The sequence below is a fragment of the Mesitornis unicolor genome, unplaced genomic scaffold (genome assembly GCF_000695765.1).
Source record: "Mesitornis unicolor isolate BGI_N332 unplaced genomic scaffold, ASM69576v1 scaffold12738, whole genome shotgun sequence".
Taxonomy (NCBI): domain Eukaryota; kingdom Metazoa; phylum Chordata; class Aves; order Mesitornithiformes; family Mesitornithidae; genus Mesitornis; species Mesitornis unicolor.
The window spans coordinates 26,601-41,633 of record NW_010203956.1 but is presented as its reverse complement, the minus strand read 5'-3'; the positions used below and the strand labels follow the sequence as shown (position 1 = coordinate 41,633).

At 37.5% G+C, this 15,033-nt stretch overlaps 2 protein-coding genes across 2 annotated transcripts in view; both read left to right on the top strand.

Annotated features, from left to right (window-relative positions):
- The first annotated feature begins 1,675 nt into the window (after positions 1 to 1,675).
- LOC104545709 (transient receptor potential cation channel subfamily M member 7-like) lies at positions 1,676 to 9,977 on the top strand. The gene is made up of 7 exons (XM_010190912.1): positions 1,676 to 1,750; positions 4,193 to 4,231; positions 4,689 to 4,887; positions 6,744 to 6,957; positions 7,496 to 7,620; positions 8,232 to 8,403; positions 9,799 to 9,977. Exons 3-7 carry the CDS (start codon positions 4,744 to 4,746, stop codon positions 9,975 to 9,977), a joined length of 834 nt encoding a protein of 277 aa, XP_010189214.1. The 5' UTR covers positions 1,676 to 1,750; positions 4,193 to 4,231; positions 4,689 to 4,743.
- A 1,388-nt stretch (positions 9,978 to 11,365) lies between these two features.
- The window catches only part of TRPM7 (transient receptor potential cation channel, subfamily M, member 7), a 24,945-nt gene continuing 21,277 nt past the window's right edge, over positions 11,366 to 15,033 (top strand). The window contains exons 1-4 of the mRNA XM_010190913.1: positions 11,366 to 11,461; positions 12,158 to 12,230; positions 12,516 to 12,616; positions 13,520 to 13,654. Of these exons, the coding sequence (XP_010189215.1) occupies positions 11,366 to 11,461; positions 12,158 to 12,230; positions 12,516 to 12,616; positions 13,520 to 13,654 (405 nt within the window). The remainder of the gene's footprint in view (positions 11,462 to 12,157; positions 12,231 to 12,515; positions 12,617 to 13,519; positions 13,655 to 15,033) is intronic.

Here is a 15,033-nt window from a genome sequence, read left to right as displayed (position 1 = left end):
TAGGGAAAGGAGGTAGGACAGTAGCAAATAATGGCTTTTTATTTCAGGTGTTTAAAGTATTAATTTAAATGTAATTAATTTTAATTTACATTGTGTGAGCGCTCATTCTGTTGTTTACAACTCCTCTCTCCTGCTGTGATTCTTCCCTGTGGATTGTCCAGCTACTCTACCTTTCTCCTGCCCTTCTTTCTCTTTTGGGAACTGCCTGTACCCTGCAACTTTCCATCCTCCTTGGAAGAGACTGGTGGTGCTCTTAATGTGGAGACAGAAACGGCAGCAGCAGATTGTTGCTGTCTTGACAGATTCATAGTCAGAATTCAAACCAAAATGTTGGAAGGAAATTGTGATGAATAATATGGGAAAGATCTGCTGAGTCGGGAAATGTTTTGGAAGAAGGTGGGTGGTTAAGGAGCAGTTTTCCAGGGACCGATATTAAAACTAGCTGGTACGTTCTAGTAATAATTTCTCTATATTACCTTAAGCTGATCTTGAATTTTCAGTGAGTGAAAACCCATCCATCTGTACTGAATCTTCTGGTATAATAGATCTGAAAAAAAATAAAGCTTAATTTCTTCATAGCTTCCACAGACCTCTATTTAGATACCTATCAACAGACACATCGGTCTTTCCTCCACATCCCCCCTTATTGTAAACTAGAACAGGTATGAAATTTCTCAAATTTTTCTGAAGGTAAAATGTAGATGTAGAACAGAGCACGCTGTTAGCAATGAAGAAATTTTAATGTAATTTTAATAAGGATTTAAAGCAATATTGCTTAAGGTGCAAATTGGCCTCCTCAGATTTTGTCTTGTTTTTAATTACTAAAAGTCATGTCTGAGTTCCTTTCCCAGTGTGTTGCTGAAACATGATGTAGACATTGGGCATTATGCGTGTTGCTTAGCATGTAATCCTGAGATTATCATGTAAGACGACGTTACATGGTTGTTTAAAGCAACTGAAATGAAATTGCATCCAGCTATTGCAGTAGTAATTGGAAGAAGTAAACATCCTTAATTTCATGTTGCGGAACATGTTTCGACTTTAAGCTTAAAATACAGTTTAGAGGTGATGATTAAATTTGCTTTTTGAAATGAAAAATTTCTTGATGAAGAACAAAGGTTATGACATTTATTGCTACTAGAAAGGATTGCCACTGGTTAAAAAACTTTCCTACAATTTCAACATGGAAATTTTACCTTATTAAAGAGATAAATAGATGAAATTGCTGTTATCTCAATATAGTGCAGTTAACTTTTAAAAATTCTAACTGATTTTGTTCTTAGCAAGGTAGGTAAACTGGTTTGAAATTGGTTTTTTTTGTTACATCTTTATGTGCATATTGCAGATTTTTGCTATTTAAATGTTAGCTTTGAAAAATGCTACTTTGGATTTTAAGGGATTTGCATATAAAATAAATCATGTCATGATTCTGGTTATCTTAACTCTCAGGCAGCGTCAGATGCTTTTATGGGGTCATACATTGTTAGTTTTTGAGAGACAAGTAAAATATTAAATGACAATTTAACTTCTTTATGTTAGAGACTACTGGCCTTCATCTTGAAATGGAAAAAACCCTCATGTTCTAATTCTTGTTTCCTTAGAAAGCATTTCTCTTTCCAAAGTTATGTAATTTGTATTTTCTAATACTGTTATATTTTTTTACTTTTCAGTCCCAGAAATCCTGGATAGAAAATACTTTCACCAAGAGGGAGTGCGTGTATATTATACCAAGTTCAAAAGACCCCCACAGGTAAATGAGAAATGATGCAAGAAGTCATTGCTGCTCTTTAACATTAAAAAGTCAGCATTGCAAAGAGCGTATATAGTGGATTTTTTGACTAGCTACTCTATCTGCATGAAATACTGTCTTTAGTTCACTCTGTTGTGGCTGAGCATTGTCACTCTGTGTCTTGCTTGTTGGGTTCTTTTCTTTTTCTGAAAGTACTTTGACATTGCAGAGATCTTTAATAAATGTTCCCCAGTTCTCTTTGCTTCTCCTTCCCGGCCTTGCTAGTCGTGACTGGTGTGTCTGCAGTGTGGGGATTTGGTAATTTTGGGGTCAGGTTTTTTGTCTGGTTGACATAGTTCTGAAGTCAGAAAGTCTCATCAAGGCATCGTCTACTGGAATTTAAAGAACAGCAGTGTGAGTGTAGGGTGAAGTGTAAAGATAAACCTGACAGTGCAGGGAAAAGGGATGAAAAATTCATAAAGAATAAAGAAAAATGTGAATCATGATGGGAGAAAAAAATTACAAAATGAAGGCTGAAGAAGTATTTGCTTCGTGGGAAGAAGATGAAATAGAAACCGTTCGGATAGCGGAAGATTTCATGTGATATCTAGTAATTTTTCATCCTTAAGTTCTGTAAGGAAAAAGTGAGGCTGAAAAATGGAGAAGTATCTTTCTAGAAGGGAGCCTGAGATTAGTGAAAAATATTTTGCATCTCTCACATGCTGCTTATACCTTATGCTAAATTGGAGATGTGAAAACAAGCAAGATAGTGATACCTTTAACATACCTAACTGGTAGAGTTTACCTTCACTAAATGCTACAGGTATAATTTAAGAGTTCCTACAACGACTGAATTCATGACGGATGTGCATAGTCATGAATTTGATGTGCATAGTCATGACATCTGTGTCACAGACTAAATAAAGTCAAATTGAAAATAGATTCAAGATTGCTATTTTAAGGCAGTTTCATCTCCACAATGTATACTCCTGTCATTATGGATTTCACATCAGCTTTTTATTTGTAGCTTCATATATTTGAGGACAGCTGAGAAACCTTTCTTTCTGAACTTCAGAAAACTTACATTTTGGTCTTTTCCATTAAAAAGGTTATAAATCTCTTCTGTTGGAGCAAAGTAGTATTTTTCTTTTAAGAATTTTGGTTTCAGGAAGAAAAGAACAAAGTAGATGCTGCAGAATTTTTAAGTTATTGTAAATAATTCACCACGTTCCTTGAAACCACGTGACATGAGAAGCTTTTAGAATTTATAGCCCTGCTTGTAGCCCATGGAAAATCTGCAAATGCAAACAAAGTAATTAGGAAGCTGTTAAAATTTACAGAGCATTTCACACGGAACAAAATGATCTCCAACACTTGCCCTTTTAGTTTGACCTGTTTGTAGCGCACAGCAGACTTCGCAACTTTCCCATCAGATTTTGTCCTTCAGTTTCTAAGAATTATTTACAGTTGTTTGTAAATTATGCGTAAATTAATCAAGTGTAGACAGGCATATTCGGTACGTTTTGTTGATCTGTACCATTTAGTATAGATAGTTTTAATAACTGTTAGAGAAGATCTAAAGCTATAGTTCAATATTAAAAATGTAGATGATTAGTAGCAGTGTAACTGCTATAGAGAACAAAATTAAAAAATTGTTTATGCTCAAAGTCTGAAAACAGCTTAAGACTACTGTATAACATCGGTATTTATATGTATGCTTATATTTATTTATTTGTATGCTTTTGCATATGAGCTCTTCCATATTGGTTAAGACCTGCTTATGAAAATTATGGAAAACATTTGTCTGCTGTGCTAGTTTTAAATGTTAAGAAAGCTGTTAGCAGGAAAACATGAAAAAAGCTTAAGATGGAAGAGGGTGGATGTGAGGGATTTTTTTATATATAATAAACTTTATGTAAAGACACCATAAGGTTTGTTAAAAAATATCTTTTTTCTGTACATGCAGCTCAGAAATTATCAAAGAACTTTCCCGCACAGGCCGTTGAACTTGGATATGTATTAGAAGGATGAATTTGTAGAATAGATGCAACAACGTATAGTTAGAATGAGTCCAAGAAAATGCTGGTTTGTATGGAACTTCTCAGCATGCAGCAAGGTGTTTCTGTTTGAGTACTGCAGATAATCCAGTCTGGAATACTCCTGGGCTTCAGATACTGATGGTTCAAAATCTGAAAACCCGTCTGAAGTCTCAGGACTGAAGCTTTTGTGTGTTTATGCATTTTTACTTGCCAAGCATGCTATACTGTCATGTAAAATGAGGACAGACAAGTTACCGTGTTAAAAATAGACAAATTTGGGCGGCATGTTTTTCATTTATTGGAGATCTTTTTTGTTCAGTGTAATCTTTATGTAAGCACACGGAGTGGTGTGAATGGTTTGTCCGTCCTGTCCCACCCCTGCTACCTTAAAATGGAAGCTGAAGTTTACTCATATTTCTTACAGATGCCTTCCAGGATGTCAGATTTGTCAGCAACTTGTCAGGTGAGAGTTCTTTACAATTACAATATTTATGAATAGTTTTTTCCATTTAATAAGCACTTTCGTAATAGGGTTTTAAACTGTTTTGATCAATATTGCAAATGACAAGTTGGTGAAAAGTTAGATAGAAACCAAATATAACTAAAGAACTGTCTGCAATATGTAGATTGCAGATTTATAAATGTTATATAAATTATTTGGCTTCAAAGAATCAGTTTCTCCTGGCCTCCAACTTGCTATCTCAGTGAGCTTCAGTATTTTGCATAATAGTTACATATTGTAATTAATTCTTGCTATAAATATTTATGGCAACAAGGCTTGCTCTGGAAAAGAGGTTTATGTAATGTTTAGAATCGTTGCTTTCTAAATCTGACCTATCTCTGTTACAGATCAAATAAGTTCTTCTCTCCTGTCTTCTGAGAACAGTATTTACTCAATTAAACGATATGATTGTGTGCAGGTGCTGTTGTGGCCGCTTGGTCAGACAACATGCTTGTTTTACTGCAAGCCTTGCTATGAAGTACTCCGATGTGAAGCTGGCTGAAAACTGTAATCAGGAGATCGAAGAATGGTCAGTGGAAAAACATACAGAGCAGACCTCTACTGATGCATATGGTGTCATCAACTTTCAAGGTGGCTCTCATTCTTACAGGGCTAAGGCATGTATGGCATTTTCTTTTTTTCCTCTTATTCTAAACATCTTGATAGAGATGATGGGTGCTTCATTTGACTTTTGGAATGGAAGGCTGAAAACAGTGACATTAACATTAAGAATTCAGTGCCACTGCTTCAAACTTCATGAAAATACGGCTTACTCGACTGTGCTGCTTGCGTGCTCACTACCACTGCATTTTTATAGGAGCTGTTAAGTAACAGCTGCCATCTAAACCCTCTTCACAATTTTCAAACTCTGAAAGATCATTTGAAACTATGGACAGATGCAGAATATGCTGCTTTGGTATATTTGTTCAAAATTATTAAAGCATAATCATACTGATCAGAGTAACTAAGCTCTTTGGAAGAGGTGTTTAGTTAAAAAGAAGCGTACTAGTAAATCAAAATTTTGGAAGCTAGCTTTTAATTCACAAGTGCACGTGTACTGGAGAGGCTAGAAACCTGGAAATGCCGACATATTCACAGCAACCATTTTGTACAGGATTTCTAGTTGTAGTAAAAACGATTTAAATATTTAAAGGGTGAGTGTCACGAGGATGGAGCCAGGCTCTTCTCGGTGACAAACAATGATAGGACAAGGGGTAATGGGCACAAGCTGGAACACAGGAGGTTCCACTGAAATTGGAGAAGAAACTTCTTCTCAGTGAGGGTGACAGAGCACTGGCCCAGGCTGCCCAGAGAGGTTGTGGAGTCTCCTTCTCTGCAGACATTCAAAACCCGCCTGGACGCCTTCCTGTGCAACCTCATCTGGGTGTTCCTGCTCCGGCAGGGGGATTGGACTGGATGAGCTTTGGAGGTCCCTTCCAATCCCTAACGTTCTGTGGTTCTGTGATTCTGTGTGTGATTTAATGCTCATGTAGTTGTAAGCTGTAAGGAGTTCTGATGCAGTGTGGCTTCTATGGCCAAACTGAAGTGCCTGAATGAGGGAGCTGTGCTCTTTTTGCAGCCAGCAGAGTCCCCAAGGAGGTTCAGTGCTCTAGGTCAGATCATCTCTGCGGGGAGAAGGGCTCTTAAAAGAATTCTTTTATGTCGGTAATAGCAGTGTATGCGTTCCTCTGTACACTTAGTATAGCTTAAAATTGCTGCGAAGCCATTTCTAGGCGTGCAGAAAGAGCAAACTGCCTGTACTCATTTCTGTGCTTAGTTCTGCAGAATGCGAGGGGGGTTGCTAAAACCAGTTTATTGGAATAGTGATTTTTTTTCTTTTAGTTAGAACTTGATTCAAGTAGAGCCTGATTTCCGCATAATGACCCTTTTTCTGTTAAATAGCTTACGTTAAAGATGCAGCAGTATTTTTAACTGATCAACCATCTACTTAATCTTACGTTTTTAAACATAGCAAGTTAAAAAGTTGCTAGTTTTAAAGTTTTCTATTAAGGAATGTAGCTTTCCTTCCTACCTGGAATAGGGGAGCATAAGCAAGCAAATGTCTTTTTGTACAACTTTTTAGAAGGGATGTGCAAGCCTCTCCCCAGCAGATGGCAGAACTTTTGTAAATATTTCTGAATTTGGTCTACTTTAGAGCTCTTAGAATGCTTTCATAAAGACTAATTTTTCTAGGTCATTGTGCCAGTAGGATGGAATGACATAATCTTTCTGTGGTTGTTCCCTTTCCAAAACTTCCTGTGAAAACTGTTAACTGTCTTGTCCTTAATTCTGGAGGATGTAAAATAAGCTTGTTCATTTATTGCATCTGCCATGTTTTGAGAACGTGAATTACATTTTCTGTAGCCAGGAGCAGGATAATATATCCGGAAATACATCCTGGTTCTTCTTTTTACTCATTGATTCTGCGATTACTTCTTTTAAGAACCTTTTAACTCTATTCTTGTGCCTGCAGTATGTGCGACTGTCATATGACACTAAGCCTGAAGCTATTCTGCAACTTATGCTTAAAGAATGGCAGATGGAGTTGCCGAAGCTCGTTATATCTGTACATGGGGGCATGCAGAAATTCGAACTTCACCCGTGCATCAAACAGTTGCTTGGCAAAGGTCTTATTAAAGCTGCAGTAACAACAGGAGCCTGGATTATAACTGGAGGAGTGAACACAGGTACCACCAATGAATGAGCACAGTTAACAGCATTATGATTTGTGAGAGCCAAAAGATTTAATGGATGCATAGCTTCGTCTTAAAGCGAAGCAGCTTTGAGTGAGTTTGGTCAAGCAAAATTAAAATAATACATTTTGAACATGTGTCATTGGAAGTATGCTGCTCTTTTGTCTTGCAAAGAGAAAAGAACAAAGGTTGGAGGTTCTTGGTTTTTGGGGCTTAAATTTTTTTTTGTTTGGTTTGGGGAGGGGTTTTGGTTTTTAGGTTTTAGTTTTGAAACTGCAAGAGGAAAAGCTTAATGTGATTAACACAAGTACAGTAATGTACTGGAAACTCTTACTTCTTACTAGACTAGTGTTTATTTTGTTGAATTACTGATACACAGTGCTTTGTTTCCTTCTGGTAGACTTAGTATGGTGTTTTTTCTTTGGTGTTGTGAGTTCCCAGATCCCTAAAGGCCCAGTTAACTAATAAAACAGCTTTATTTCCTAATAAGATGCGACATTCAATACACTGGAATCTTTTTGTGCACAAACAGGTGTTGCAAAACATGTTGGTGATGCTCTAAGAGAACATGCTTCCAGATCATCTCGAAAGATTTGCACTATTGGGATTGCTCCATGGGGAGTGATTGAAAACAGAAATGACCTTGTTGGAAGAGATGTAAGGATAAATTACCTAATTGAAATAATGATTTATGTGACTTATTTTTTGACAAATCTGCTCAAGTGTGCTTTTATTTCACTTGCTTTGCATCATTGGAATACTGGCTGTACTATGGGGTTACATTGACTTCTGTGACTTACACAAGATCATTAGTGTAAACAAGTTGCAAAATGCAGATGTGCTAGAGGAGGAGCTTGTTCTCAAATTCTTAATCATTTTTCCCCTGTACTGATATTACTGAATCAAATAACAAAAATGCTGAAATAGTAGAGAGAATTTACATTTACAGAGGACGGTAAGTTGAAAAATTTCGATTTTGAGTCTTCAATGCCACTGTTTGCCAGAGCAGTCACAGGTTTTCCCCAGACACCTTTTCAAAGGGTCTCTTCTCTGTTATCCTTCAGAATGGAATTTGTTTTTTGATAGTTCCCTGCTTTCCTGCACAAGGTGAAGAGCTATGGTTGGTGGTGTATCCTGACCCAAGGCATGCTTATGCTGCTTGCTTCTTGCTGAGCAATCGATTCTTGTGTGTAGACAAAAAGTTAAGTTTCACAGAAACAAATTTCAGTCTTTGCAAGTAAAAGACATTGTTGTGTGCTTATACTTAGGTGGTTGCTCCCTATCAAACTTTGCTAAACCCATTAAGTAAACTAAACGTCCTAAATAACCTTCATTCCCATTTCATCCTGGTGGATGATGGAACAGTTGGAAAGTATGGAGCAGAAGTTAAACTGCGGAGAGAACTGGAAAAAACGATTAATTTGCAACGGATCCATGCAAGTAAGTGATTCTGGTGCCTGAGGGCTGAGTGTTAACTGTGCTTTAATGAAAAAGGTGCTTGCACTAAACACGTGAATGAGAAAATAGGAAAAAATTGTCTTTTGCTTTTGTTTCGAGTCTGACTGATTATTTTGCAGATTTCAACTGCTGCTTTGGACCCTAGATGTTGCTGTTAGATTTGGGATTTCTTTGGGACCAGAGAGGGAGAGTTCTTTTGAATAAAGTTGTCAATTTTGATTTGATAAAGCAAACATATGTCACTTGTGTTATTGTGTATGTATGTCACTTGAGTATGTTGTCAGGCCTTACTGGTCTGAATGATTCATGTATTTGGTGCTGATCACTTGTGGTTTTGCAATAGGGCAGTTGAGTTTGTAAATCATCTGTGTTTGTGCAAAGAAACCATGGCTTGTTTTGGTGTTTTCCCAACTATGGAGGAACATGTGTGTGCTTTTTCCTCTTCTAGGGATGCTTTTGCCATACTCCCTGTCAGTAGAGGGTTTCCATGTAACTACGTTAAAACTGTATATGTGTAGTCATCTTTGGAAGCTATTTGAGGGGAAGGTAGAAGGAGAGTTCTTTGAAGAAAAAATGTTTGCTTTTCTGCATTAGTTCAGGAATATTTCTGTGAAGAATTTCTTGTTCTGTAGACTGTTCCATCATATTTATCAGCTTCTTTGCAGTCCTTCCTCCCAGCCCAAAGTATAAATGGTACTTTGTTTGAATCACAGAATCGCTCGGTTGGAAAAGACCTCTGAGATCATCACGTCCAACCGTTCCTGTCTACCCCCTAAACCATATCCTTAAGTACCTCATCTACCCGCTCTTTAAATCCATCCAGGGATGGTGACTCCACCACCTCCCTGGACAGCCTGTTCCAGCTTCTGACGACCCTCTCAGTAAAGAACTTCCTCCTCATCTCTAACCTGAACCTCCCTTGGCACAGCTTGGTGCCGTTTCCCCTTGTTCTATCCCCCATCACCTGGGAGAAGAGCCCAGCACCCACCTCTCTACAAGCTCCCTTGAGGCAGTTGTAGGTGGTGATGAGGTCTCCCCTCAGCCTTCTCTTCTCCAGGCTAAACAAGCCCAGTTCCCTCAGCCGCTCCTCATCAGGCTTGTTCTCCAGAGCCCTCCCCATCCTTGTGGCTCTTCTCTGAACACGCTCCAGAATCTCAACATCCTTCTGGAGTGTGTTCAGAGAAGAGCCACAAGGATGGTGAGGGGTCTGGAAACTTGAAACTATGCATTAGCAACAGTTGGAATGTCTCGCAGGCAGCATTTTAATTTTTATTCAATAGAAGGGACACACTTGATTTATTAAATACGTAAGGTCAATCTTTTTCTTCCCTATACGTTTACAACGTTGTCTGTTTTTTATTATTTGCAACTTTATAGGAATTGGTCAAGGCGTGCCTGTGGTGGCACTGGTATTTGAAGGTGGTCCCAATGTCATACTCACAGTTTTAGACTTCCTTCAAGAAAGTCCTCCTGTGCCGGTGGTGGTGTGTGAAGGAACTGGTAGAGCTGCAGACATACTGGCGTATGTTCACAAGCAAACAGAGGAAGGAGGGTAAGTCCCAGCACTAGTAGCCAAACTATCAGCCATACATAGATGGGTTTTGACTCCACTCCTTAATGAATTTGTGCAAGAGCTTTTTCTGTGGAAAGGCAAAGGCTGAAGGTGGAGAATGTCGTCTTGCCTGTGATGCAGCTTTCCGGGTTTGCTGCAATAATACCCTTGGCTAAAGACCAAGACTTCTTTTCTAGTTCTGTGTTCCTCCCACGTACCTTGTACCAGTCGCACCAAATTCTGTAGCGTATGTTTACTTTAGCAGTACTTACAAAAAAGATAGGAAATGTGTACATAGCTGTATCTGACCTTAGGGGAAACCTCTCCTCTGTAACTTCAGTTATGTGTGGTAATTTTGTTACACCATTGTAACTAAAAGAGGCAACTCTCAGTTTAAATGCTGTGTCTGCTTCAACTTCATATTTTAACTAAGCCACAGTAACTGAAGTGCTAAATGTGATTGTTCTTAAATGCTTTCAACAGAAGTTAGAGCCGACCAGACCTTCCAGTGATGTGAAAATTAACAGTGTAGTATGTTACCAAACTGCTTGAAAACATCACTTGACTTCATTGAATGGAAATATTTTCATGCAGTTAGCTGTTGCGTAGTAGTGACTTTTCTGAGCAGGAATCAGAAGGATTAGAAAATATTGTTTCTTCTGAGTGGTCTTAAAACTGAACACTGCTCTGTTTTAAGTGTAGTTTCAAATAATAAAATGGATGTGCTTGGGCTCCACAACGCTTAATGATTTCTTAGTTACTTGTCAGACTTGCATAAGTCCTTAAACATGTTGGGTTCCTGTTGCAGGAACTGCCCCAGAACCAGGACGCAGGGATCTAACGTAGCAGTAAACCCAGCAGCTTTGTCTGTAGTGAGATCAGCAACAGGTCTTATTCAGAGGAGTGAGTACTTAGTAGTTTGCGTCAAAGGCTTTTAGTTGAGAGTTTCTGAGAACGGGGTATGGGAAATAAAGGGAGAGAAGCTGAGTTAACTTTTAGGGGCCAGTAGCAGAAAGTCATAAATTAAGCAACCTATACTTCATTCTAGAGGTTACCCAAGATTTTGCCACTGAAACAGTAATAAGGTTATAGATAACAGGGCTTTGAATGGGCATGTTGAAACTAATGGAATGCATTGTTATTCTCACTGCTGATGTGTAACGATGTGTTTTCCTGTTTGTTTGTTTCAATCTCAGGAATGTTCCTGAGGGTGCTGAGCCTGAAATAATTTCAACCATCAAAAAGACGTTTAACTTTGGTCAAAGTGAAGCAGTTCATTTGTTTCAGACACTGTTGGAATGCATGAAAAAAAAAGAACTTGTAAGTAGATCTTGCCATATTTATTTTTTTTCTTATCCAAGGTGTGTGCATTTGTGGATATAATATTAAATCATGTCTCAATGTTGTACGTGTTCAAGAGTCATTCAGAAATCTTTTCTGGACATAGTGGATCATCCAGTTATAAAAGATAAAGTATACATGAAAACGGTATTTAACTATCTCATAGCCAAGAGAGACTTAATTCTTGTGATTATTTCTGGTAATCTGAGTTTGTGGTTGTCTCCAAGCCTGTTTGTTTTCAGATGACAGGATTCTGGTTTGTTTATAGTGTGTACGTATTTTGTATTTGAGTTGCTGTCCTTTTTTCTTGCTTTGATTTTTTTTGTGTGTCTTTTAATTATGACTGTATTAACAAAGGTCTGCTATCACTGCATGCTTAAAGCAAAAGCACTTTAAAAAGAGCTTTATATTTAACCTGAGTTTAGGTACTGGTGTAGTGATTTGGACATCATATTGTACTCTTCTAAGGTTTGAAGGTGTCATATTCAGCTGAAAGTTTTCTGGCAGGTTAATCTCATAATCTAAAATGAACTGGAGGGATAAAGAGAATACTGTGTGCTGTTTATAAACAATTGTAATCATAATGGGAAAAGAAGTTTAAATTGGTTGAGGAATATAAGGTTTCTGCTATGCCTTTTGTCATAAAGGATTGTCTTGTGTGACACTGGGGGAAACAACAGAGTGCACACTGAAGGTAAGATTAAATCGAGCCTAGGCTTAAATTGCACTGAAGATAAGGTGACTTTTTAGTGTATTTCAATTCCTGACATAAAAGACTGGAGCGAATCATCTTTGCCTGAAAATATCTTTAAAATGTTTTTCCAATTTTGCCCTTTTGGACAGATTACGGTTTTTCATATTGGGTCAGACGAACATCAGGACATTGATGTTGCAATCCTTACAGCATTGTTAAAAGGTGAGACTTAATTTTAAAAACATTAGGAATCCCCAGCTATTGTTATTCAGTGTTTATATGATTAATTATTTCTAAAATAGTATAACCTGTAGGAATCTCTAGTTTTAAGCAGATAATTTTCTACTATGTTTTGTCATTGTATAATACCATGACATGTTATAAATGTTATATATACTATATAACTTTGTAGTGGATTGTTTGATTTGGCCTTTTTAGGAAGCAAGAATGTTTATTATCGTATGTTTTAATTAATTTTATTTTTTTAAATTGTTTTTGCTTCTTAAGGCACGAATGCATCTGCATTTGACCAGCTTGTTCTTACACTTGCGTGGGACAGAGTCGACATAGCCAAAAATCATGTTTTTGTTTATGGGCAACAATGGCTGGTATGTAGTGGTCTGGACTAAGCAGCGTGCTGTTTTCTAAAAGAGAGAAATTCAACTTACTGTAAAGAATGAATCTTTTGACTTTTGTAGCAAGACTGTAGAATACAGACACGTTGAATTTGTGGACAGTAATTTTTGCATACAGCATAGTCCTACAGCTATTTTGTTATTGTGTAGTTGAAAACGGTTCAAAAATTTTAGAAATGCGCTAAGCGTTCTGAAAAACTGGGAGAGAAGAAGCACTGCAAAAGGTGGAACCTGAATTCATGGTTGTCAAATGCTTTTTATTCCTTACAGTTGCATGGCCATAGCAAGTCCTTAAGAAACATCTAATAAAATGCACTGTTGGCAGCACTGCGGTGTCTTTTGAGGGGGAGGACAAAATACCTATTTCTTGTAGTTTTCAAACTAATTTGCAGACTACATTATGGATCTTGCATTTTCCCCCTATGACTGTAAAAATAAAACACAATCTTACACGAGTGTGCAGTCAAAATTCATACTGTAAGGCATGTTGATGGTAATGATGGTTCTGAGCATTTGAAGCAAGTTGTGCTAAAGGACAATGTTTTATATCTTTGTGTTTTATCCAGTATCAGTCTATGAGAAGTGCTTAACTGTGTTAAACCAAATGCCTGCTTAGTCCCTTGTAATGTGTCAGTAGGAGATACCTTTGGAAGAGTACAAGAATTGCTGATTAAGTCTTCAGGATATTCTTTCATTCTGTAATTGTGTGAAGTTCAGGGGATTTTTTGAAGCAAGAGTGCTATCTTTGTAGACATATATTGTTTCCCCAGGCCTGTAAATGAGTAAGGTTGATGTGTAATCTAAGTACGCTTTCTTCTGTGATGCCCTGTTTTACTGGTTCTCTGCAGGCTTTACTTTGTTACTTGCTTGTTGTAGGTTGGCTCTTTGGAACAGGCTATGTTAGATGCCCTTGTGATGGATAGAGTTGCGTTTGTGAAACTTCTGATTGAAAATGGAGTAAGCATGCACAAATTTCTTACAATTCCCAGGCTGGAAGAACTTTATAACACAGTAAGTGCATGATTGCTTTTTAAGCCACTTTTAGGACAGCTTTTTAGTTGCTCAGTGTGTTGTGTACTGGGTCACGTGCACCTGTCTGAGGGCTATGGGGTATTGGTAGGGAAGACTCCTTGGCCTGAGGTTAGACTTAAAAAGTGCCTGCTGTCTGGCTGCTTTGTAGTGCTGCAGCTGCTTTCTGGCTTTTCAGAAACGATACCAGAAATAACTTGTCAGCAGGATGTTCATCTGTGTCTGATGCTGGGTATAGATACTAAAAGGAAAATTGCAGCCTTGTTGTGGAACATATGAAATGTGTAAGTCACAGTGGGGAAGAGAGCAAGAGAAAGATGGGTAAACTTGTGCACAAAATATGAGGTCTATGGATAGCAACTTTAGGACCTCATAAGATGGATTCTGTCTATAGCAGTTAATATTATCGTAATAGTTGTAAAAATAGTCTGTTTTGTGACCCTGCACTTATAAATATTACTTGGAAAACTTTTGTTGCCATATGTATTGATTTAAGAATTTAAGGTAGTGTTGTATAACACGAAGTATCTAACAAGACAAACCAAAACACTTTCCACCAAAAAGTAGCTCATGTGAGTAGTGCACAAATATGACTTAGGCTTACATTAACGTTCTCCGTATCTGCTTTTGACCAAAAAAAGAGAAAAAAGGGCATGCTTTAGCTAATAAAGCTCTCTAAGGGAGCCCATGTGATCAGTTTTATTTATTTCTTTAAATTAACCTTTTATGATGTTGCTTTTACACATTTGATGTGCTTTTGATTGAGTTCTTTGTGGGAGCTGGAATAACGGTATGTCTGAAAGTGTAGCAGGTCAGGTACTGGCAGGGAGTCAGAGAAGGAAGGAAAATCCACTCTGGTAAAAAGGGGGAATGTTCACACTGAAAATTAAAAAAGTAAAGGAGCTTTTACAATGGATCCTGCAATACTGTGAACATGAATGTCAGTCTGTGTGTTCCTGTAAATTATTAACTGTATTTGTTAAAACTTGCCTCTATAATGTTATATTTTAATAATATAAAAAAGCCCATAATGCTGCTGTCTGCTTTTTTCTTTCTGTTTTTTTGGACAAACTGTGGGTGTATTAATTATGCCCCAAATTAAAACAAAAGTAAAATGAAACAAAAAAAAAGAAATGTTCTCTAGTTAATATGGTAGTTTGAAATATTTGCATTTATTTGATGGCTACTCTTTGTTTAAAAGTAGGGATTTTTATTTTTGACGCAACATGCAAAAATGTTTGGCTTCTACTGTGATCTTCTCAAACTGTCATTGCACTCTGATTTCTCATTTAAATTCCTCCCTTCTCCCCAACTCTCCCCCCCTTTTCTTTTTTATGAAGAAACAAGGCCCAACTAACCCA